Here is a 25247-nt window from a genome sequence, read left to right on the forward strand (position 1 = left end):
ACTCAACACACATATTTAGCATTCGTATACACCCTTTTCCCAATTGAACATTTTTAGGCGTTTAGCCATGGAGCTCTATAATTTCCAGATCCAATCATTCACAGGATTCATCTTATTTAACTCAGTCATACCTAAGTACCATTGAACACCACTTAATGAATCTCCAAAACCAAACCAAACCAAAAATCTCACAGAGCTGGAGAGAAAATACAGCTAAAAAAGCAAGTCTTTCTATTTGCAGAGCTAACTAAAGATGAATTGGTTGCAGATGCCAAGCTTTGCCTACCATTGTGTGTTGGCCAAGCTTATTAGTGAGGGAGCAGTGCAAAAGTTCTCACTAAATAAAGGTTTATGGGAACTTCAGGCTCTTTGGAGGAAGTATGGGGGGCTATGCAATTCTGACCCAGTTAGTGGGATAGGACACTGCCAAAACCACTGATAAGATTTGGCTGAGTGAGTTACTGCCTGGATAAAGGCTTTGAGACAGAACTTTAAAGCTAAGAATATTATCCATCTGAGTGAATGAAGCCATGAATTTGCCTTAGTGTTTCTCAAACTCAACACCTTTATGATGTGTGGACTTCAACTCCTATTATATTGGATGGAGAACTCTGGGAGTTAATGTCCATTCATTTTAAAGTTGCTGAGTTGAGAAACATGGCCTTAGATCATGTTGTGTAAAAAGGTGGCCAACAATCAACCACATAGATGCAAGGCATAAAGAACACAATATGCTCAAGTCATAATATTTATTGCTCTAAAAAAATATTAGAGATGAACTATTTGCATGTAAGTAGGTCACATCTGAGAAACATGCTTGTTTTTTTCCCCTGTTGCCTAATACCGTACAGTCCACTTTCTTAGCAACAAAACTAATTGTGATAAGCAGCCAGCAATAACTGAGTCATTTATTGCCAGAGAGAGTGCTAGCAATCTGCATTTGGTGATTATGCTCAGAAGAATGAAAATTGGATCTCCAAAGCAGAACATGGGTGCATTGTTGCCCTTGGGATACATTCGGTTTTCTCTTTAAAAAATGTGATCTTCAGCCCAAGTGGCTTCAGAGTAATTAAGTGACTGCTAATCAGAAGACCCACATATCTTCTTTTTTAAAGTGATAAAGTGGAATTCTGCAAACAAAGGCTTCTGAAGCTTCAAAACAAGAACCCAAGACCTTCACAAGTCAAGGGCCAAACTTCTGCCTGCGTATTTGAAATAGCCTATTTATATTTGCTGTTTTCCTTCATTCCTAGGAAACTCTGATATTCAAAACTGAAAGCAAGTTCCTGCAAATTTATACTGTAGTTTGCAGATGTATAGTTTCCCTCATACTTCAGGGAATTTCCTAATTACTCATCATGTAAATTGATTGCATGGTGAATTATTGGTCACCATCTAAGATTCAATACGCAAATTTAGCATACATATAAAAACACCCTTTTCCTGCTTGAACAATTTTTAGTGTTTGGGCTTGGGACTCTATTTTAATTTCCAGCCACATGTCTGGACTGGAGATTATAATTCACAGCACTGGAGGACAACAAGTCAGGGATGCCTGGGCAGAAAAGTGATCATAATCATCTTTCTAGTAACTGCTAAGGTAAATGCAAAGACAATTTTGAGGGGGGAATTTCTGCAGGCACATTGTCTGGGTCTACATATTATACTAAACTAAAGTATATTCCAAATTAGTGCAATGTATGTGAACTCAATCGATCAAGAAGAAAATGTCCAGGAGATCTGCTTTACAGTTGAGGTCATTATGCACAAATGCATATGGGGAATCCTGCTCTATTAAGATTGATGATCTACTTGGGTTTTTGCACTGGGATAGCCACAATGCAACTCCAACAAGCTATTACTTTGTGGATGTTTCTTTTACAATTGTTTATTGTGTAAATTATCTCTTTATGTGTTTTATCTTGTAAAACAACTGAGTCCCTTAAAGATTTGGCAGTCTGTGTATATGATTAATAAATAAAGACACTGGAGTATCAGAAATGGCTCCTCTGGAGAAGTGTTTATTGTTATTCTTCCTATGGCTGGAACAACAATAGCTGTTTGTTCACTGCTCCTGGCTCTGCTTGGGGGATGTGGGGACAATGTTCTATTAGTTGCCTCTTCATACCCATGTATGCCAGCTAGCCACAAAAAACAATTTTTGAGTCACATTGGCTCGGACCAGCCAAGGGGAAAAGCAGGAGATGGCTTTTGCTTCCAACATCTTGTGGGACAAGGCATTTTGTAATAGTTGTAAAAATGGCTTAACTTGCTTTCTCTTGTGCTCATGGGGTGGTGCATTTCTTTACTGGTATTGCCAAGACAATTGAGAAATCAATTCAACTCTCAGCATATTGAATACAGTCTCAAGGCCAATCAGTCTACTGCACACTTGAGTCCAATCTTACTATTAAATGCTGCATGATTGGCCAAGTTTCAGTTCTCCACAATAAACGAATGTGTGTCAGATAAACATAGGGCTGTTTTAAGACTAGACAGTGGCAAGGCTGTGATTCCTACGTTTCCATGCCAGATCCTTTCTCTGTGGCCAACTCTGTAGTGTTGCATGCCTTCATTCCAACCTTCTTCTACTGCTTTTGTGAATTAAGTAAGAGCAATGCCAACAAGCTACAATCTTAACAGCACACAATCTCACCAGAGAGACCACTCAATGGTCATTCTCAGGCATCGTAATCTGGCACCCTAAAAAGACAAAAGCTTACTTTTAAAACATATTTTAAAAGAGACACATATACAAGCAAAACACTGATTTAACAGACTATTTAGGGGAAGGGATATTCCTTAATAGTAAAGATAATTTTGCATTCATGTAAAAAGCCTATCTGTCACTATGTGCATGCATGAAAGTAAGCCTCGGGCCTCTTGGTCATGAAGCTCAGTGCCATTGTGGTCATTTTGCCCTTTTAATATGACCACCTCTGCTGTTGTGGGAAGAGCACTCTCTTGCACCTGCAGTTCATTAAATGGAGATTTGTTTTATCAAGATTTTACTGTATGTCATGTCCATTTTGCAGAGAAATCATGAGATATAGATAACAAAATAGCAGATACCACAGGGAAGAGTCAGTGGTAATTCTTGCTTTTAGTTTTCAGAAGAATTATGATTGTTGCGTAAGAAATTTTGTATTTGGAAGCATCCTTATATTATTGTGCACATAGTTTGTTTACTTCCATGTATCTTCCCCCACATTTGTTATTGTCACTAAAAGAACACTACATGGTTGCAATCAGCCTTGTTAAACAATAACATTGTAAAAACTACAGAAACATTGTAGTGATCCAGCAAAAAGTGCAGTGATCTCATTCTTAAAAACTCCAGCTTGTCTGAAAATGTTTGGGTCTATTAACATCTTGAATTACAAAGTACTGCAACAGTACGTTTCAGCTCTCCAGTTGGGTTAGTAGGATTTTTCGATCTCAAGGAGATCAGTGTGTTAGAAACAATGGGTAGAGAAAGAATGAAAAGAGAAAGAATAACAACTTTATCTACGATTCAAGACATGGCCTTGATTTTCAGAGGAATCACTCCAGGCATGGCCTCTTTTTTTTACAAAAACATGGAAATCCAGGACAGCTCGATTCCCTCTCCCAAAAAGAAGTTCAAATTTGTCTAAGCATCATACTCAGTTAAAATGAAAGCCAAATTGCCACAAATCGTGACAACAGCAGAGGAATATATTGAAAATAAGATTTGCCCTAACTGTGTAGAAGTATGAACTCTTAAAGAGAAAACAATGTTATGCAGTTGGGGAAATCTCCCTAGAGCAAAGCTAGGAAGAGATTAATCAGATTAGCTGCTCCTTGGGATGAGCTGTTCATCTAATGAATCTAAACTTATGTAACATTTAAACAGGTTTCAGTATAGAATATTTGATGAGGAACCTAAATGAGTTTGCAGCTTTAGCGGGCCTTTAAGTAAACAGAAAACAACATTGCTTGTTAAGAATATGACTTCTGAAATTCTTTCTTGGGTTTTAAGATGGAGAAAAAAGTGACATGTCTGGGGATTACATTGACAAATAAGATTCTAAATTGTTTCAAAATAATTTTGTGCCTCTTTGGAATGATACTAAAAAGGGCTTATTAATAGGACACAAGTTGTTAACTATCTTTATTGGGTAGAATCTTGTAATTTAGATGAATGTCTTACCAAATATGCTTTTTCTGTTTCACACTCTACCAATATTTATAAGTGATACATTTAAATAATGGCAGATGAACATCTCTAAGTTTATATGGCAACCCCGCCCCCCACAAGAATTAGATATAAATTATTGCAAGATGCTAAGGAAAGAGGATGTTTGGGTTTACCAGATTTGAAATTGTACTTTGATGCCTGCTGTTTCTTCAGGCTAAAAGTGTGGGTGACTCTCCAAAATAAGAGGTTTCTTGAGCTGCAGGGTCATGAATTAAGATTTGGATGGCACACCTATTTATGGTATGATAAGGTTAAAGTAAATGCTGATTTCAACAATCACTTTGTTAGATATGCCATCCTTTCTCATCTGTCTGCTTATCTCATCTGCTCATCTGCCTGGAACCTGTTTTACGAGAAGAGTCCTCTATTCCTCTAACCGTAATAAAATACCTTATGCCAGCAGACTCCAAATTTTGGGCTTAGACAACTTAAAACTACGCCAACTTCAGTCTGACCTAAGCATAGTACATAAAATTATCTGCCACAATGTCCTTCCTGTCAATGGCTACTTCAGCTTCAACCACAGCAATACACAAGCAAATAATAGATACAAACTCAAGGTGAACTGCTCCAAACTCGATTGCAGAAAATATGACTTCAGTAACAGAGTGGTCAATGCCTGGAATGCACTACCTGACCCTGTAGTTTCTTTCCCAAACCCCCAAAACTTTAACCTTAAACTGTCTCCTGTTGACCTCACTCCATTCCTAAGTGGTCTGTAAGGGGTGTGCATAAGTGCGCCAGTGTGCCTACCGTCCCTGTCCTAATATTTCTTTTTATTTACTCTTTTCATGTATTCAAATTATGTTTATACTTTTACCTGTTATCTTATATATGCTTGACAAATAAATAAATAAATAAAATAAAATAAAATAAAAATAAATCCTAAGAGTTACTGTAGGAATAAATGTAAAGTAAGGTTCTTTGTGAAGATGCCCCTTTGGGTAGCCCCCAAGCAGCTTTTTAAAGAAAAGAAATGGTGGTGAAATCAGACTGGTGGACTTATGGTCAAATAATTTTTTTAAATCATGGTGACCATATCCTCAAATTTAAAGAGGTGTTGGAATTAGATGTGTTTACATTGGTTTGCATATTTACAATTGAAAGATTTAAATTAGATTTAAAAAGTTACAGATTTGGTTTTGTAAAAAATGAATTGGAAATTCTATTGTCTGGTAATAATGGGACATTATTGCAAAGGTTTATAAATTGCTATTCAAATTGAATTTGGAGAATGAATATGTAAAGCATTGTATGGTTCAGTGTGCAAAGAATTTTGGATATAATATAATGCTTGAGCAATGGGAAAATATGTGGATGAAAGATTTAAAATTTACATTAAATTATAATTTTAAAGAAGAAATGTACAAATTGTTAAAGAGAAAACAATGCCATGCAGTTGGTCAAATCTTCCTAGTGCAAAGCTAGGGAAAGATTAATCAGATTAGCTGCTCCTTGGATGAGCTGTTTGTCTGATGAATTTAAACTTATGTAACATTTAAACAGGTTTCGATCTTACCGAAGTTACTTTTTCCCTTCACTTCCACTCTTATTTAACCCTTTTTTCTTTTCTATCCTTTCCTATCTTTACAATGCTGCTACTCCTTCATGTCATGACATTTCATCTCCTATCCCATCTCTCCCCTCCTTCCTTTCTTTCCCTCTTTCTTTCCTTACAATGTGCATTATGTGTGCATGTGCTTGTATTGTTTTGTATATGTAAGAAAGGGAATGATTCGGGGTTCAATTATTTTTTGTAAATGAGGTGAACAAGCAATTCCAATAAATTATTAATATAATTATGTTTCCGTGCCTTGGCTTCCCTTGTCAGGGCAAGGTTCCTGGCAGAGGTGGAGAGGGAGAAGAGGAGGGAATAACATAATAAAAATATTATACAGGTAACTGTTTGTTACACAGATCATCCTGAATTTTTTTTAAATAGACTGAGCCAGTATATAGGAAACAATTCAATTTTGATTGAATTGTTTCCTGTCAAAATAGCCATGTCTTCTGGTTGTATCACTATATAACCCACTTAATTGTAACCCACAACAATGTGACAAACTAGGGAGTATTGACAATAGTCCTTCAAAGTAAACTATTTTGAGAGGATTTCATCTTCATAGAGTTATGTGACCAACTGGCCAGGTTTTTCAAAATTGTAAAGCTTATCATTAAAATAATGATATAAAAAACTCTTGTCACTCACAGAGTAGACAGGAAGAATACTGTGGGTACACATGAACACAAAAAGTTATATTTAGCAAGGTAGAAAGTAACACTCTCCAAGCAGTCTCTTCATCTCCAAACTATTCATAGGCAACAATCTGAAGAATCTCCAATGGAACATTCAATGATAAACATGGAACTCATTTTTTTTTCCTTTCTACTTGGTAAAACAAAATGAAACTATTGAAAATTTCTTTGGAATCATTTATCACACGGGTGTCAAACTTGTGGCGTCATGTTGCCAACATGTGACGCTTTGCGATGTTTTTTCCCTTCACGGAGCTGGGTGGGCGTGGCCTGCCCACGGGCCGCCAGTTTGACACCCCTGATCTACCACCTCTTTGAATGACCAAAAACAAAGCAAAACAAACCTCCAAACCTTCTGTGATATGAGTTCCTTAGGTGGCCTAATTTGTAGAAGTTGGTTTGGGATAAGGAAAAATGATGAGATGAAATCATTCAGGCCCACAGAACATGGAAAAGTTGCAAAGAGAGCAATAGAAATGGGGGCAATCTTAGGAATTAAGATTTCTTGTATTTGCTATTATTTAAAGTTTCATGAAGCCATGATATACTCATTCAGGTCCATATACTTTTGGTTTTGGATAATTTGCATTCAATGATGATTCCCACATGGGCATGTGGGAAGCTCTCCATTCATATTACAGGATAGGCATTATATGTAGTGGGCCTCTAAGTTTCCCATGTGCCAACTGATGCAGCGATGGCAGACAGTATCATATTGTTCAATTTCTCCCTCATGCCACTTCCATGTACCATGCAGAGCTAGACAACCAAACATAACTACAATGAATTAAACTATTGGGTCTTGTTCATTTAATTATTTTTTTTAAACAGGGGTTTTAGGGAATTTCAAAGAGTATCTTATCTCCTTTCAACTGACTGTCCATACTGCCCCCCCCCACCCCATTATTCCTGTTACTGTGAATCTTGCTCATTTACCTATCCTTGTTATACGCTACTTATTCCTAATGCAATGACATTAGCCAGCTAGTATTTTTTTTTCCTTGTTAGCATAACAATATTATGTTTCACTGGCACATGTCAGTTTAAGGTTCTAGTCCCTCTGTCCAATCATGATAGACTATTCTATTCTTAGTTTAAAAATAGTAGTTTTGATGTACAAAAATAAAGATTGGCTATTGTGAATGATTGATAGGACGTTCCTTTGCTTCTTTATCATTCTAATAAACGCAACCCAATAACTATTATTTTTTTCCATAACATTCCCAGAATAACTAAACCTATCAGAATATCAAGTATTAAACCCACAATCAAATCAGTCAATTTATCAAATGAGTGGGAAGTGGCATAAGTAATGCCCAGTCATTAGTTATTGCATTCCTGTTAGGCTCAAATCTTTGAGAACCATGAGTGGAGTTTGAAGATCTGCGCTCCTGTACTGGATTCCATCCATCCTTGCCATGAGTAAGCAGTTAGGAACAGCACAATCCTAAACATAACAGTACAGTCCTAATCCTTGTGCTTGGAAATAATTAGATCCTGCTATGTCCCGCACCCATGTAACACCTCTCCTGTGCGAGCTGCACTGGCTCCCGGTGGTCTTCCGGGTGTGATTCAAGGTGCTGGTTACCATCTTCAAAGCGCTCCATGGCTTAGGACCTGGGTACTTACGAGATCGCCTTCTGCCACCGATAGCCTCCCACCGGCCAATACGCTCCCACAGAGAGGGACTCCTCAGGGTGCCCTCAGTCAAACAATGTCGACTGGCAACCCCCAGGGGGAGAGTCTTCTCTGTGGGGGCACCTGCCCTCTGGAATGAATTGCCCCCGGAGATACGTATGATCCCTGACCTACGTACCTTTTGCCATGCCCTTAAGACTTTATTGTTTCAACAGGCTGGGCTAGCTTAAATAACGAATTTTAATGGGTGTTTTAGTTTTTTTTTTAATATAGGGCCAAATTATTTAATATGTTTTAAACTGTTTTTAAACTTTATGGATATAGGTGTTTTATTGTGGCTGTGCACCGCCCTGAGTCCCTCGGGAGGAGGGCGGTATAAAAATTTAAATAATAAATAAATAAATAATATGTTCAGGGCAAATCTCATGAGGGTATCTCTTGCAACTTCTCCCTGCAGCCTCTAAAACGCATTCTTTTGACAGTAAAAACTCAACCGAGGGAAAACACGCATTACACAATTTCCGACTGATCTTGCACAATTTCTGACTGATCTTACACAATCTCTCTCTCCTAGAAAGTCGGCTACCCTTCATTCATCAGACCCCGGGGGTGATACCCGCCGTTCGATGCGGCGCGAGGCTTGGGAGCCACGTTGCTGAAATCCGAATTTGGTATCCCCCCCACACACACACACCCTTCTCCTCCCCCCTCCCTCCCAAAATAATCCGGTGGCCCCCACTTTGCTCTCCGTATTTGAACAGGCATTTTGGAAACTGCAACGGGAAGATGGGCTCCCCGACTCCCCAACCGCTTGTGGTAGCTAACGCAGAAGCAGCGGCCATGCAAAGTGCGTGTGTGTGTGTGTGTGGGGGGGTGTAGCGCTCTATAGCAGCGCCTGCCGGCCCGAGCTTCCATGCAAGGGCTCCGGCTGCCGGGCGCACCAAGCGACCACAGCCACCTTAGCCTCTCGCGGCCGAGCGAGCCGAAGAGACCCCCCAGGAGGCTTAGCGTGCGGCAGCCCGGGCGACGTCCCTCGCCCCGCCCCCGCCCCCGGGAGGCGGGGCGGCGCGGCTCGCGATTGGCCAGGGGGTGGGCGCTCGCCCTCTGCCCCCTGACCCTGCGCGGCGGCGGCGGCGGCGGGCGGGCGGCGGCGGTGGTGATAGAGGCAGCGGCTGCCGCCCGTTTCCTGCTGGCCTGGCGGCGGCTGGTGCCACTGCTCAGCGTTAGGCGGGCGGGAGAATAATGCGGCGCAGGTCTCGGCTGCTGCTCTGCTTCGCTTTCCTCTGGGTGCTGGGGATCGCCTACTACATGTACTCTGGGGGAAGCGCCGCGCTGGCCGGTGGCGGCAGGAAGGTAAACGTGGGGGGGGGAAAAAGAGGAGCGGAGCCATGCACGCTCACCCACCCACCCACCCCCACGCCATCGGGGTGGGTGTCTTTCGGCTTGGTCGGGCTGGGCGGGTGGACCGCTTTGCCTTTGCTGTGGCGGAGAGAGGGAGGTCTCTTCCAGCCGGCGTTTCCTCCTGAACTCCGCTCTCCGGCGTGGGGTGTCTTATGTTCGTGGGTGGGTGTCCGTGCCCGGGGAGGACTAGTTGCTCACCCAGACGAGCAGGGGGTGGGTGGGAGGAGGAGGAGGAAAAGGGCTTCTTCTCCGGCTCCCCCGCCGCCGTCCTCCTCCTCTCCCTCTTCTCTCGTTCCCGGCCGCTTTCCCCAATTAAGAAGTGGCGCCCGCCTGCCTGCCTGCCTCCCTCCATGCCTGTGACTTTCCCTTCGAGTCTCTTTTCCCCCCGCCGACGACCCTGGTTGTCGTCTGGGCAGTGGAGGGGGTGGGGGAAAGAACCCTGCCGGCCAAGCTGCCGCGGCGACCTTTCGGGGAGAGGATGAGGATGAGTCGCGCCCATCATCCCCGGCAACATGGCTGCGGATGATGGGCGTGGACGGTCCAGCGGGTCCGGAGGAGAAGCAGCAGCAGCGGCGGCGGCTGGGGGTGGGTGGGGGAAGCTACCGTACGGCGGAGGGGGCGTGTGTGTGTGTATATATATATGTATGTGGCATCGGGATGCCCGTTCCCTTTCCTGGGGGGAAAGCCCAAGGCTTTGCGGAGCTTTCCAAGAGGGAAAAAAAGCTCTGCCTTTCATCCTTCTCTCTCTCTCTCTCTCTCTCTCTCTCTGTGTAGCCTCGGTGCAGTGCGGGTGTGCGCGATTCCCTCTACGTTACGTTTCCGCTTTCCACCTCCTCCTCCTCCTTCTCCCGCACCCCCCCCTTTGAGAAGTGGAGGTGAGGCGGCTGCTTTTCCTCGCCTTCTACGACGGGTTCGGCCGTCTGGGGGTGGGGGTGGGGGAGCAGCGCAAAGACATTCCCGGGGCCAGAGGGGAGGGAGTGGGGTTACTAGCCCCTCTCGCCTCCTTCTGGCTCTCTTTCAGACCGGGGTGTGGGGAGGACCCGCTTTTTTTCCTCCCGAGTCGCTTCTTGGGAGGATTTCTTTAAAAAAAAAAAAAAAAGCCAAAAAAAAAAAAAAAAGCAGATGGTTCCTTTCTGGACTTCAGTCTTCGTTTCTAACTCGTCATTAGCCGGGGCCGCGTCCAAACCAACTGGAGCGAGCCACGTCTCGGCTTGCGGGAAAATGAGCGTGGGAGGAAGATGATTAGGGTAATGGGGAAAAGCTGGCAACCCTCGCTGTGCTCATTGGACTGGAGGAGCCCTTCATGGGATGCCTTGCTAGTAGTAGTCCAGGCACTTCCTCTTGGAACTTGAATGTATCATTGGAGTCCTTTGAGTCAGCTTTCCTCACCCTTATTTCTATTTCTCCCACCGATTTAGGTGTCCTTTTGTTTAAGTGTAATTAACTGGGTAAAGTAATTCTACTACTGACACTACTGAGGAAGACCTGAGGGATGTTTTATCCATTTCTTTCTGTCTTTCCATTGCCAACCATTTCCATTTTCCTACGGTTGACTGGTTTCTTTCGTTGGGAGGGAGTTAAAATGCCAAGGCTGGCGTTATGTTGAAAGCATGGAAACCTAAGATACTTTTCATTTGCTGAAATGCCACCCCCACTTCCCTGTTCACCTACGTTTAAAAGAAAAAAAGAAAAGAAAGAAAGAAGCCCTGGGGAAAGAAATCTTATGTTGACATTTCCCAAGAATAAAGAACACTTCCTTATTTCCATTACGTATTTTCTTCAATAGTTCCTAATGCAGCTGTTTGAAGTAGTAAGAATATGTGCTCATGGAAGTGGCTGCTCATTATATATGGTACACACGCACATGGAAATGTACATGTATGCAACTACCAAGCATTCTTTTTTAATGGGTTTACAATGACACTTCAGTGGATAGGTAATACATTTGGCACTGTTCCTATTCAGAGGTAATGTTAGAGTAGAGAGTGTTCAATTTGGTTCTTCAGCTAATTGTGTGAGGAACATTGATAGTTACCTTACATTATTTGGAGAATCAAGATCTTTAGTCCAAATGATGACTGTATATTAATTTGCCAAATTAAATATTGTTAATTAACCAGTTAACACATAGTTCATTTCCTTGTGCCCAAAAAACCGTTGCAAACATTAGTATTATATAGCAAAGAAGACGCTCAGATTTGTTTTTATGTTTAGCATAAATATAATAGTAAGTCGTTTTACAGGTAACGGAAATGGGGACTGTAATAGGAAGTATTCACAAAACTGAATAGTTTAAAGCAGTATCACCAACTGGTGGTCCACGGGAAAATTTTGGTGGTCCACAGAAAAATTATTCACATTTTTTATATTGCACTAAATCAGGGGTCCTCAAAATACGGCCCCTGGGACAGATACGTGCAATGAGTGTTTGTGTTGCTGCAGAGAGTCTCCCCCTTCGGGGTCTCCTTGTGTGGGTTGGAGGGGGACAGAAATTCCCACTTGGGGTCTGCTTCAGCCTCCTGGTGTGGGGCTTTGGGCAAAGGCTGGAAGGAAGTGCTGCTGGTGGCAAAGAGCTGGAGGACCTTGTTCCAGTGGGACTGTGTCATGGCCTTGAACTGGCTGACCATGTCAGCCCGCTGAGCCTCCAGGTGCCTGTACCTGGCCTTGCACTCCCGCAGGTCTTCCCTCTGCTTGGAAAGCCTATGCTCATAGTCCTCAGTGAGGTGCTTCTACTGAGCCTCCTTCTCAATCAGATCCAATTTGAACTGAGCTGTTTTGCCAACTCTTTCTCATGGTGGCTGCTTAGCTCCAACAACTGCTTCCTGTTGGGGCCCTAAGGAGCCTGGGCAGGGAGGCGAGGAGTGGCTGGGAAGGGAGGGGTGAGTAGAGGTTGGTGAGGTGCCCCTTGATGTGAGTGACATCGAGTTGGCCACATTCACCCAGTCACATAACCACCTAGCCATGCCCACCCAGCTGGTCATTAGGCAGATCATATTAATTGTCCGTGGGATTTAAAATTATAAATTTAGTGGTCCCTGAGGTCTGAAAAGTTGGTGACCCCTGGTTTAAAGCTTAAAAGAACTAAAATGGAAAAAAAAGTCCTAAATAGTATTGGTAATGACCAATAGTATTGAAGGAATATGACCACAAATGGGGGAGATTGACAATTATATATGGATTGGTGGTTTCGGTTTCCATTTTCTGTCAATGAAGCATAATATTTAATCCCAACTTTTAGAATGGCTTAGTAATTCTAAGCATGGGAAGAAGATTGTAAGTATAATGGCTTTTAAAATTGTTCTAAAAGGCTCATTTAGCATGGAATGCCATGCCCTGAAAGAAAACATTACACATTGTATGTGTTTTGTGAATAAAAATTCTGCTGTTAGAACATTTAATATGTTCACAGAATGTATACTATTTAATTACTCATAAAAAGATGGTTACAAGATTGAAAGATCAATTTTAATAGATTATGATTTGAGTTTACAAAGTGTAACAGTAGATGAACTTTCAGTGAATTTGCCGGGGTGTTTTTATGTGCAGAAAGTATTCTTGAGTGTACTTGCTTTAGTTTCAGCCAGTTTCTTTTATTATTACTCTCTTGAACTGTTCTGCTTTGCTCTTGCCTCAGTTTTATTAGTTTTAATACTGTGACATGCAATTAATTTTTTTTTGTTTAAAGGTCAGACTATCCAGGGCATATACTTGAAGGCAAGGAAAGGAGTTGCTTTGTCGTGCCCAGAAGTGTGAATTTAGCACATATGTGCAACTCTGTAAACCAGCTTTGCCTTCAGCCGTTGCTGCAAAATCCTGGGAAAATATAGTCTTAGTTTAAGGAATTGCAGACAGGTATTTCAGCTGAATCCATATGGTCTTTGAAATACCCTTTTGCCTTCAAAAGCAGATCACAGCACAACCCTTTTTAAAGTGTATAGGAATTACAGCAAAAGTGAAGTAGCAACCTACAAGATTATATTTACAGATTATCTATACAAAACTGAACTGATGGAATATTTATTACATTTAAGTTGTCTTTGATCTCCAGGAAAATTTGTTAGCTTGGGTTTCTCCCCCATTTTACTCTCATAGTAGCTTCTGAAGTAGATTAGGCTTTGAGATAATGGGTAAACCATTAAGCTTTGTGTATCTTTCTTTGAAGGCTCTCATTCCAGCACTAACTGTTACATTGTACTAATTTTTAGGTAAGTAGGCAGTACTACTTAGCTTTACAATGTCAGGTTTGCTCTTTCATTCCTATTTAGAATTAACTGGACCTGTTTTGGGAAGATAGCTTTCATTCATGCAGGGAAAAGCATCTCAGGTTCATTATATTTCTTTACTAATTTCAGCCCTTTAGTGCAGATTGTTTCTATATTTCTACATGTTATCAATTAACAGTTTTGGAGAAATATAAATAACACATTTTTGTTCTATCTGAAGTATTTACATAAATTAGATTGTTTTGTTCATTGGATACTGGTTTTATATTCAAATAGAAGAAAGCAAGTCTGGATTCTTAACGTTTTTGCAGAATGAAGAAGCTGGAAAATTTTTTTTTTACTTAGATTTATAGAAAGATATATGTTGTAGCCCAAAATTCTATACTTCAAGTTTATTTGGCAGGCCGTTTTCACTGGCTTTCTACTTTGCCAACATCCCTTGTCCAATCCCTAAGGGAAGTTGACCAGGTCTCATTAAAAGGGAGATTTAGTATCTTAACTGCAAAAGCCTTTGCCCCTGTCTGTTGGGACAAGTAGAATCAGTTGTGCATGTCCTCCTCTATCATTTTAATTCAATTAGGCACAAGAAGTTAATGACATCTCTGTTAATTAATTAACACACTATTCTTCTCCATTTAACTGATAAGCCAATGATGATCTCTGAGACAGTCACAAAATTTTGTTCATCTGCCATTGCTATTTGAGGCAAGATTGTATTGTTTTGATATATAAAATAATGCAGACATTATTATTAGAGATGTGATTTTATTATTTTAATATTCAGATTTTAGGGTGGTATATCTTTCATTCACTATAGGTAAAACTGTATAAAACAGGCGGCTCCCCTCTACCAGGGGTCCACCTGTAGGAGGAAAAGCAGTATAAAACGTAATAACAGTATAAAACGTAATAAATATGCAGTCTGTAGCAATTTATGGGACAACTATAGCTTTTTTAAATTAAGAGCAGTACAGTAATCACACAATTCTATAAATTTCTCAAATAATCCTTATGTTCAGATTGTTGCAGGCTGCATCCTTAAGGTATAAGAAAATAAAAGTTTAAACAACAGAATTAAAGTAATATTTCTATATTTTCAAAATATACATCTTTACTTCAGTTCATGAGGAAGTGCTGCTCCCACCCATAGGAGCATCTTCTAGGTAGAGGTTTATTCAGGTGAAATTACTAATGGAAATGAGGCATTATCATTTATAATTGATATCTATAAACCTCCCTTTCCCATATTTTCTCATATTTTCCTGAGGCTTGAGGCTTTGTGAAATAAACTTTCAAAAGGCACAAGAGACTGGAGGCAGAGGAGCTGCTAACATTTGTTTCCTCCTCTGATTGTTTCACTAAATCAAAGGTTTTTCTGAGGCACTTTTATTTATGGGATGAGAAGTCTAGATCCCAATCCTTTTTCTTTTTTTCAGTACTGTAGAAAAAACTAGAATGGTTTTCTCTTCAAGGAGCCTGGATAGCTCAACAGACAGAGCTCTGTAATTTAACATCAGCTGTCTGCAATTAAAGTAAGATCGAATCTTGCCAGGCTCAAGGTTGACTCAGCCTTCCATCCTTTCAAAGGTAGGTGAAATGAGGACCCAGATTGTGGGGGCAATAAGCTGACTTTGTATAAATATACAAAAGTATGAAGGCTATTGCTTAACGCACTGTAAGCCGCCCTGAGTCTTCGGAGAAGGGCGGCATATAAATCAAATTAAAAAAATTATTTCCTAAAAATCAAGAGGATGATTGACTGATTAGTAACAACAATTTGCTGTAATATTATGCTAAGTGATAATGTGCATCTTTTCTAAAACATACTTACTATATGTCTATTTTCAACAAGTGTTAAGAATATGCTAAGGATACTTTTTGGGAATATTGTATTCTCTAATACATTAATACACACAAAGTGGAATCATGCTCCAAATAATAGAAACATTTCTTACTGAGCATGCTAAAAAATATTATAGGTCTGGATAAACATGGATCACTTAATTAACTGAAGATGAATAACTTGCAATTATGGCAGTGTGCTATTTAAGTGACACTTTTATATGGGGTTTTTTTGGGGGGGGGGGTTGTTTTTTGCTAGACAGGTGACTAAGAATCTGCTGAATGAGGAATTCCTGGCAGTTTTTCAGTGATGTGTAAAAATAGTTGAATTGTTCCACCTTCCTTTTTCATTTTTTTCTCCCTAATGCCTTAAAACATGTCATGGTCTAAGAAATAACCCTGCACTATCTGAAATTGCTAAGGAAGCATTTAGGTTAGACTCCTTTAGGTTATTTTAATAGTTTTATAGGTAAATATTCTGTACATTATGTTATATTTATGTGTCTTTGAAAGTGTATTTCACTAAATTCAGGGGTGAAATGCTCCCGGTTTGGCCCAGATTGCCGGATCCAGTAGCGATGGCGGCGGGTGGTTCGGAGAACCGGTAGCAAAAATCCCTGCAACACCCCCCCCCCGTGCCCAGCTGAGCCGCGCAATCATCACTTTTAAAAGAATTTTTTCTACAACCTCTTCAGCCGAAAAAATGTTTTTAAAAGTAAAAAAAAGCCTCTGATGATCACTGGGCTCATCAGAGGCTTTTAAAAGCATTTTTTCTACAATCTCTTCAGCCGAAGAGGTTGTAGAAAAAATGCTTTTCAAAGTAAAAAAAAAAAAAAGTTGGCCACGCCTACCCAATCACATTACACCCCTCCACCAAGCCACGCCCACAGAACCGGTAGTAACAAATTTTAGATTTCACCCTTGACTAAATTGAAAGCTCAGATGAAGCATCCTTTAAAACCAAACTGATATGACATAATGTCCTGTTTCTAAATGTTGTAGCCATGTCCCTTTGCTTTGATGGATTACAGAAACTTTTCCATATTTATTTGATTTATATTGTACCTTTATTTTTGTACAACTCTATGTGGTATGCATACTGTTACTATTTGTATCTGTTATTATTTGTACCTTTACTATTTTTACAAGCCAGTGAACATACCCAACATGCCTTCCACATATTTTCCTCATGGATATGCAGGTCTACCATTCTTCTCTAATAAGAAATACAGCCATTAGAAAGGAGCAAATGATGGACTTTTCTTCATATGTTTCAGTATATAGCAGTTTCTGGTAGAAAAACCTAATTCTAGCTGAGTGGAAAACAACTGAGTGGTAATTTTAAAAAATGTGTTTGTTTTCAAGGACAAATAATACTTTGTAACTAAGTTGCCATAGTTTGAGAGAAGCATGTTGCATTGAAAAATAGCTTGGTGTTCCAAGATCTAGAATTAGGCAACATCTTTATTAGGTTCAAATGTCATCACAAAATGAATAATCTTTCAGGGCCTTTTGCATTTTTCATCATTCTTTTAGAGTGGGGCAGCATAAGAAAAATGACTTTACAGCTATAAAATCTGCCTCAGTTACAGTTTTAGAAGAATGCAGATTTAATTGGATTAGGTGTTGTTATATAGTATGTATAGGTTATACTCATGGGATAAAGATCCCCCCCCCATATGAAATATAAAATTCAACAGTTATCTAGATTTGCCTTCAGTTGTAGTACAACACACTGGGCTCAATACACAATATACACACAATGACTTTTAGTGATTTCAGGAAAGATGTATTAAAACAATGAAATAGAAATAAAATACTTCAGTGCAGCAAATGCAAAATGTAACATCTGAGATTCTGAGGATACAGCTTGATGTAAGACAAAACAGATAATACTTTATATATAACAGATCAGGAATTGGAAGTTCCCTCTCCCAGGTAGTACTTAAAATAGGGGGGGGACTAGATCCAGTTTGCTTTTCTTTTTATTATTTTATCTTAAGAGCACTTTCTGGAAGTAGGTAAATGCCAGATAAGAATAAGTAGCCATAACTTATAGAAGTGCAGGTTAGAGATCAGGAAATTAGACAGCAAGCTAGGAACTAGAAAAATCTAGAGGTGGTAGAGAACTACAGGGATCTCTCTAGTGTCAAGTGACTGGTGACAACACTACTGAGTTTCTAGGTGTTGTAGGGAAGGTGGAGTACAGTTGGGAGTAGAGGATTCAGAAATCTCCTCTCATGGAAGCCATTATACACAATCTACCACATCATGCATGTACACACATACCCCATTACAGTTAAAAATGTAAGTATGATGTAAAGAAAATTGTCTGTGAAAACTCATAACTGATGTAATGAGCGGAGTTGGTGGTAGATTTCCTTCTCAGGAAGGCTACCTTTGTGGAAGTAGGATCACATGCACTTGATTCTTCAGAGATTTTTCAGTTTGTTCTAGAGTGAGTGAATTTGCCTGATTCCTAGGCTGTAAAATGACTTGTCTGCCATGTCTCTGTCTTATAGGGACTTAAAAAGGGATTTAAATAAAGATCCAACAGTTTGTTGTTCCTTTATCCCAACTACCATTGCATTTAGGAACTTGTCAGGGAAGTTGACAATTGTAATTCAGTGTACAGTAATTCAGAAACAGAGCTGCCTGGCCTCAATGTACCCATAGTGCCATGTTCCAAATTGGTAATAGATCTGAATAAACAATCCATACAAAAGGAAACCAGGAACCTAATACTATAGAGTTTAATCTAACTGCATGCAATCGCATCCCATGTTTTATTGTAACACTGATTAAACACTGATTGATTACAACAGGAAACCTTTCCTTGCCTTTTTATTTCTTGCTTAGTTTAACAAGTAGTGTCTAGAAAAGTCCTGGACAACCGAAAAGCTTGCTCATAATTTGGTAATAGTCTTATTGCTCCTAATGAAGTGTGTCTAAATGAGGATTTTCTATATGAAAAAAGCTACATTTGTTTTTGTATAACTTTGAATCTCAGTCAACCTCCAAATGTCAAGCCACCTGTTAGCAAGTAGGATAGGTGAACTATAATTCTAGCAAAAGAAAAAAGAACAAGCTTGTTCTGTTGTAAATAGAACTCAGTCATTTGGATATTGTCTTTTTAGAGTCCCTAAAATAGTGACAAATTTGTCTTTACATGCTTGCAAATCTGCACAAATTCCAGTTAGTATTAGGAATTTACATTTCATGCTTGCTGGCTGTTTGCCTTAATGTGATTGTGAAAAGATGAAAACTATATTAGTGGTTGGCCAATCTACTTTGATTTAGCTGGCTGTGCTTAATCACATGATGAAAGCTTGATCTGCGTGACAACTCATGAAATTACTACTGCAATTTATTCTGAAAAACAACTTGCAGGAGAAAATTGGACTTGTTACATATAGTTGAATATTGATAGGTAAATTTTGTTCAACTATTACAAAATGTGATTTTTAAATGAGAACTGTTAGTGGTATTGAGATTCAGTGGTATCTTTTAAATATTATACTATATTAGTCATGGCATTACTGAAGCTGTACTATATGATAGCAAATCCCTCAAAAACTCCAACCTCAATGTAGGCATTATCAGGAAAATTCTTTTGGGCATGATTTCAAGAAATTGACAATTCATTTTTCTAACTATATTAACTGTTGGTGCTTTCTATATAGTTAATAATTTTGGATTTACCTACTAACATTTTTGTTGTTATTCAATCAGGAGAAGATATTTATTCATTAAATTTATATGCTACCCATCTCGGTGTTGAGTGACTCTCTTGCTAGCTTTCCAATTGTTCTCTGTAGGTAACAACTGAATATCAAAACAGTTGTAAATTCATTAGTATGTTATTACTGACAGCCTCAAACATGTTTAAAATTTTGTAGTCATAACCTTTTCACTCATACGAAATAATAAAATATCCATTTTTGTGTTAAAATTGTTCTGTAATTTAAATCAATCTGTCTGCATGAGTCCTATTTATGATTTTTGAGCTGCTAATGCATTATTTATTTGTTCAGGGTTTTTTTATATATTATCAATTTCCAGATGGAGTCATGGCTGTGTGTAATAAACCAGGGTGAAAATAACAATGTAGAAATAATAAAAATACTATTTTTTAAACCTATTAAACCATATCATGAATTAATGTAATAAACAGTAATAAAAGCATATTGATGTCAGATCTTAAATAAATAACCTTCTGAACAACCTTGTTTTTAAGGCTTTTCTAAAGGTCAGAAATGATGAAATCATCTAATTTTCGGGTGGGAGGTGGTTACATTGGGTTGATGCTATTAATGAAAAACAGGAGTTTCTCACTTTTACTGCATCTCGTGGGGGGAGGAACCTTACACATACCACCTGAGTGCACAAGTAAGCTATCAAAAGTCTGCTATATGATTGTGGCAGGAAATACATGTGATAAATAAGTAAATAATATTGATTTGAAGTAGATCACCTTGAAGGTATTCAGCTTCCATGGCATTTAGAGCTTTAAATGTTAAAACCACCACTTTGAATTGTACACTGCCTGCTCTAAGAGATAGTGCTGGCATTGTTTTTGCCATTATATAGTTGAATTTTGTGTTTTATTTTTTTAATGATTCTATCTTGCTTATTGTTGATGGGTGTGGAAGAACAAGGAATATTCCAATAAATAAAAAGGAAATTCATGGAAGCCTACTGGCAAAAAGATTATTCCCTCAGCATCAGTACTCTGTGTAACTAGCAACTCTCCTTCGGTGGAGTACTCCTTTGGTAGCACAGTGGAGGATAGATATATAATATGGTCAAGTCCAAGGAGAATATCTTCCAAGAGAAGGTACTCTGTCTCCTCTTTCAAAAAAAGGTGGTAGTACTACTCTAACTCCAATCAAGCAGTGATAACTTCCCTGATCTATCTGGGAAGAAGGCAAGGGATACATACAGCCCCCCCCCAAAGAACTCTAATCATCCAAATGGCTGACATACTAGAAATTTGTACAATACAATCAGGTTAGCTATTGGTTTTTGTGCCAAGCCCTTGGCTTGTAACTTATGTAAGCAATTTAATCTGGCTTCTTGACACTTTTTATGGGAAGCATCTATCTCTTTCTGTCAGGCCCAAGTTCAGAGATGACACAGTGAAATCCAATTAAATTCAATCATTTATTTGCTTATAGCTAATGGACAGAATCTTGCCAAACTAAAGCTATAATCTTCTAACCTACTAGATACATCCTAAATGATTATAGGGTGTGACTACTCTAAACCTCTTCCCCCATCCAACTCAGGACTGCCCAATATCTTTCTCTGGGCCTCTCTAATCCTGTCACAACGTTTTAGGCTTATATGCCATTTCAATCAGAAAGTGTCCCCCAGTACTTTACAGTTCTGCAGTAATTGTTTTAAAACATAAACTGAATAACACAGAGAGATAAAGCTGCAACAAACCACAACAATATCCTCAATATCAGCATTAAAACACCACAAAGAAAGTATTCTTTCTTCAAGGTCAATTCAACCTGTCCCAGCATCTCTAGAGCAGTAGAATTGCTATATTGATATGGGTAGATCTTCATTCATTTGTACAAGAATTTCCTATGTTATGGACAACTTGAAAAACTTCCCACCCCAACTTATTAAATGTAGACTTAGGGAGTAAGTAATACATGAAAATTATCTGACATCTTTCTGCAGTACACTCATTAACTTTTATTTAATGATGACACACATTGTCTTTATTGATGACAAGCATAATCTCAAATATGGATTTGTGTCAGTGAGAAATAATGGACTTACAAAAAGCCTTTGAACTCCTTTGCCAAAAGTTAGTAAAAGCCAGATCAGTGTTTTTCTAACTTGGCAACTTTAAGATGTGTGGAATTCAACTCCCAGAATTCCCCAGCCGGCATGAAGTCCACACATCTTAAAATCGCCAAGTTTGAGCTAGGTCAGTGATATAGAAAAAAGAAATGCTGAGGGATTAGTTTCAAACATTGTTTGAAAACATGATGAAAGAGATTGATGTACACATAAATGTCTGTAACTGCAGTTCCTCAACAGTTTTTTATTTCAGTAGGGGCACAGTTATGGGGCAGGAGCATTTATGCTTGTAGGAATTGCAGCCAGTCACAATAGAGTGTACCTGCTATGAGAAAAAGCTACCTACAGGGAGAGAGAGAGAGAGAGAGAGAGAGAAAGATTGGTATCAGCTGGCACTCTTCCTTTCAGTCTCCACTTAGACCGGAGCCATATTTGTCTTTCTTGTGCTTCTCTCCTGACAGTGAAGGGTTTTGGGAGTCATTTACTGCCAGGAGAGGGCTATATGAGTGAGCATTTTTTTGTTTCATGCTTTTTGCAGACCCTCTGCAATATTGTGCTGCTGTGGGACCCCAACTTAACTGTATGTCAAACAGTTTGGAATTTAGTAGTTAATAAAAAAGTATACAGGTTGTCCTCGATTTATGACCAAAAACTGAGCCCAAAATTTCCATTGCTAAGCAAGGCAGTTCAGTTGTTTGCCCCATTGTGCCACCTTTCTTCTTATAAGTTGTTAAGTGAATTACTGCAGTTGTTAATGACATGGTGTTTAAGCGAATCTGGCTCCCCCTTTGACTTTGCTTATTAGAAGGCTGCAAAAGGTGATCGCATAACCCCAGGACACTACAACTGTCATAAATACATGTCGGATGCCAAGCATCCAAATTTTGATTACATGATGATGGGGATGCTGCAACAGTCACAAGTGTAAAAAATGGTCATAAGTCACTTTTTTTAGTGCCAGTGTAACTTCTAACAGTCACTAAACAAATGGTTGTAAATTAAGGACTACCTGTAGTCTCCATATATGAGAATAGTAAAAAAAAAATAATACCAGTAGGGGAAGGACTGTTTTGCTTTTTACTGAGGACATATTTCTTCCATATAGTTGTTCTAGATTTGACACTGTTATTTTGCCATTGCAGTGTCTAGAAATGAATTTTTTCTTAAAGGGTAGCACTTTTCTTAAGCTTTTCAAGAGTACAGATCATCATACTATTTTTATATTAAGGAATACATGCAACAGTTTGAAAAATGCTTATGGTACTTAGGTTGTCTGAATTTATAGTTCAATATCTAATGCTTTCTTTGTATTCTGGAGTTAGCAGTAGGGATCTTATCAAATGTTATTGAAAATGATTACAAAAGAAAGCATTGTTAGTTTTATCTAATATTCCCTTCAAGAGAATATTGAATACATTATAGTATATTATAGTTCAGGACTCTAGCATTTCACTGGTTCACTGACTGACTCTAACCCACTGGTTTCAACAACAACACATTCTCCCAACAACTTGGATGCATATCCAAATAGGCAGTATACTCCTGATAGGGTGTGGATGTGTTCATTCAGATGTTGTAGCTGTTCAGCTGTGTGTGTGCATTCATTCAGATATTTTAGCTAGTACTGTTGGAAATTCCTATTTTTTTAAAAAAAAAACTGGAATGAAAACTGGAACTTGATTCACAAGGAAGCTGGTGTTTCCCCTCACTCTTCTGTCCTTCGGAGTGCTTACTTTGGTGCTGGAATAATTAGCAAGAAAAGAAATAATGCTCATATTTACATTCATTGGAGAGGAAGGGATTACAAGAGAGTAAGCAGGTCCATAATGGAGAATATACATGGAAAGGAAAATGCACTAGCTCTGGCTGTTTACCTAGCATACTCTTGACTGTGAGCCAAACAAAAGACTTCAGTGTGTAACTGATTAGGATCTTATCAGTGTCAGGCAGCAGCATCTACTGGTAAGAGGGTTCTGAACAATTAATTAAGGTCACAGAGCTGAGCTTGTTAACTTGAGGTTAGCATTTTTTAGGCATGTACTCTGTTGCAGAGAAAAACTTATTTAGGCAATCTATCAGCTCTGCAAGGAGAGAGAAAAGGAAAAAAAAACATGGGTCAGGCACAGGAGAACATGTGCTAACTGACTCTAATGGTGAACATGTAACCGAGAGAGGGAGATGCTGCAAAGGTCATAAATGTGGGCATCAGTCGCCAAATTATTTTTTCATTACCATTCTAACTGCAAACTATTGCTCTCTGAGGCAGTTGCTAAATTAGGGCCACCAGTATACAAATAGAAATGGGTAGTTTTCCCATTTAGTGAAGTTTCCAGTGATGTCCATAATTGCTGATTCAGTTTTGAATTGTTCATGTCAGTGGCTGATTTTATTAGATTCTTAGACTAGATTTATTAGATTATTAGACTCTGAGATAATGTAGATCAGCAGACCCCCAATCTTTTGGGTCCCAGAGACCAGTTCCGTGGACAGGGGTTTTTCCATTGACCAGAGGGGGCATGGTTTCATGTGCTGCCTGCATCCCGCAGATGGGGCCTCCATTGTTTGTGCGGCCTGGTTTCTGGCATACCGTGGGCCAGGGCCGGTCCATGGACCGGGGGTTGGAGACCCCTGATGTAGATGCTGGTCTTCTGAGAACTCTTACATTTTATGGTATGTATTTATGTGTTGATTCAATTTTTTAAACATACAGCTTTACATAGATGATATATTCTCCATTGGAAAATGTGGATTTTTATCACATGTGGACATTTCTGAGGTACTATAGTTCCTATAGAAGAGAATATGAGGACCCAGTTGTGGGGGCAATAAACTGACTTTGTATAAATATACAAAAGGATGAAGGCTATTGCTTAGCACATTGTAAAGCCGCCCTGAGTCTCCGGAGAAGGGCGGCATATAAATCAAATTAAATATATATATATATTTGTAGTTCAGGGTTGAATTGCAGGGCCCTTGGTGCTCTCCTGAGTTTGGTTGTTTTCTTGAAGACGTTTCATTACCAAACTAAGCAACATCCAATAATTATTTTGGTTATTTAATGGAGGTTTTGGTATGACATTTTTAGAGATGACTTTTGCAAATATCTTAGCCATATGCAATATACAATTTAGCTAAGAGAAGTTTGCTCATTGGTCATTCTGAGTAACTGCTGTCAGGCATGTTAAAAGTATACAATTTATTTGTGGACATATAGAAAGTACATGTGTAAACTTTTTTTGTTCAGTGGGTTCTTCAGTACAGGTAGTCCTTGACTTACAACCATTCATTTAGTGACCGTTCAAAATTACAGCAAAAAAGTGACTTGTGACTGTTTTTCCCATTTATGAAGCATTGCAGCCGCCTCATGGTCACATGATCAAAATTTGGATGCTTCACAACTGATTTATACTTAATAATGGTTGCAGTTATGCGTTCACATTTTGCAACCTTCTGAGAAGCAGAGTCAATGGGAAAGCCAGATTCACGTAACAACGATGTTACTGCACTTAACAATTACACTGATTCATTTAACAACTGTAGCAAGAAAGATGGCAAAATGGAGCAAAGCTCACTTAACATCTGTCTTCCTTAGCAACAGAAATGTTGAGCTCAGTTGTCCTACATCGAGGACTACCTGTATTTATCCATGAAAGAATGAAAAGTACTTGTACGTTACCACTTTATTTTCATAAGACGAAGTGTTTAGATGAAATTGCTTTCCTATGATAAAAATATATTTGCCATATCGGGGGAAAAAATTCACACAATGAAGCATTATTGCCTAAAAATAAGTACAGTTACAGTCTTCGACTTATGACCACAATTGAGCCCCAAAATTCTGTAGCTAA

The 25247-nt window shown here is 39.2% G+C and overlaps 1 protein-coding gene across 1 annotated transcript in view; it reads left to right on the plus strand.

The window, feature by feature from the left end:
- The first annotated feature begins 9328 nt into the window (after positions 1–9328).
- Positions 9329–25247, plus strand: part of GALNT2 (polypeptide N-acetylgalactosaminyltransferase 2) — a 72757-nt gene continuing 56838 nt past the window's right edge. Inside the window, exon 1 of the mRNA XM_070932571.1 lies at positions 9329–9466. Coding sequence (XP_070788672.1) covers positions 9356–9466 — 111 coding nt within the window. The 5' untranslated portion in view covers positions 9329–9355. The remainder of the gene's footprint in view (positions 9467–25247) is intronic.

Source organism: Pituophis catenifer, unplaced genomic scaffold, assembly GCF_029215685.1.
Source record: "Pituophis catenifer annectens isolate HBS135680 unplaced genomic scaffold, rPitCat1.0.hap2 SCAF_1, whole genome shotgun sequence".
NCBI lineage: Eukaryota > Metazoa > Chordata > Lepidosauria > Squamata > Colubridae > Pituophis > Pituophis catenifer.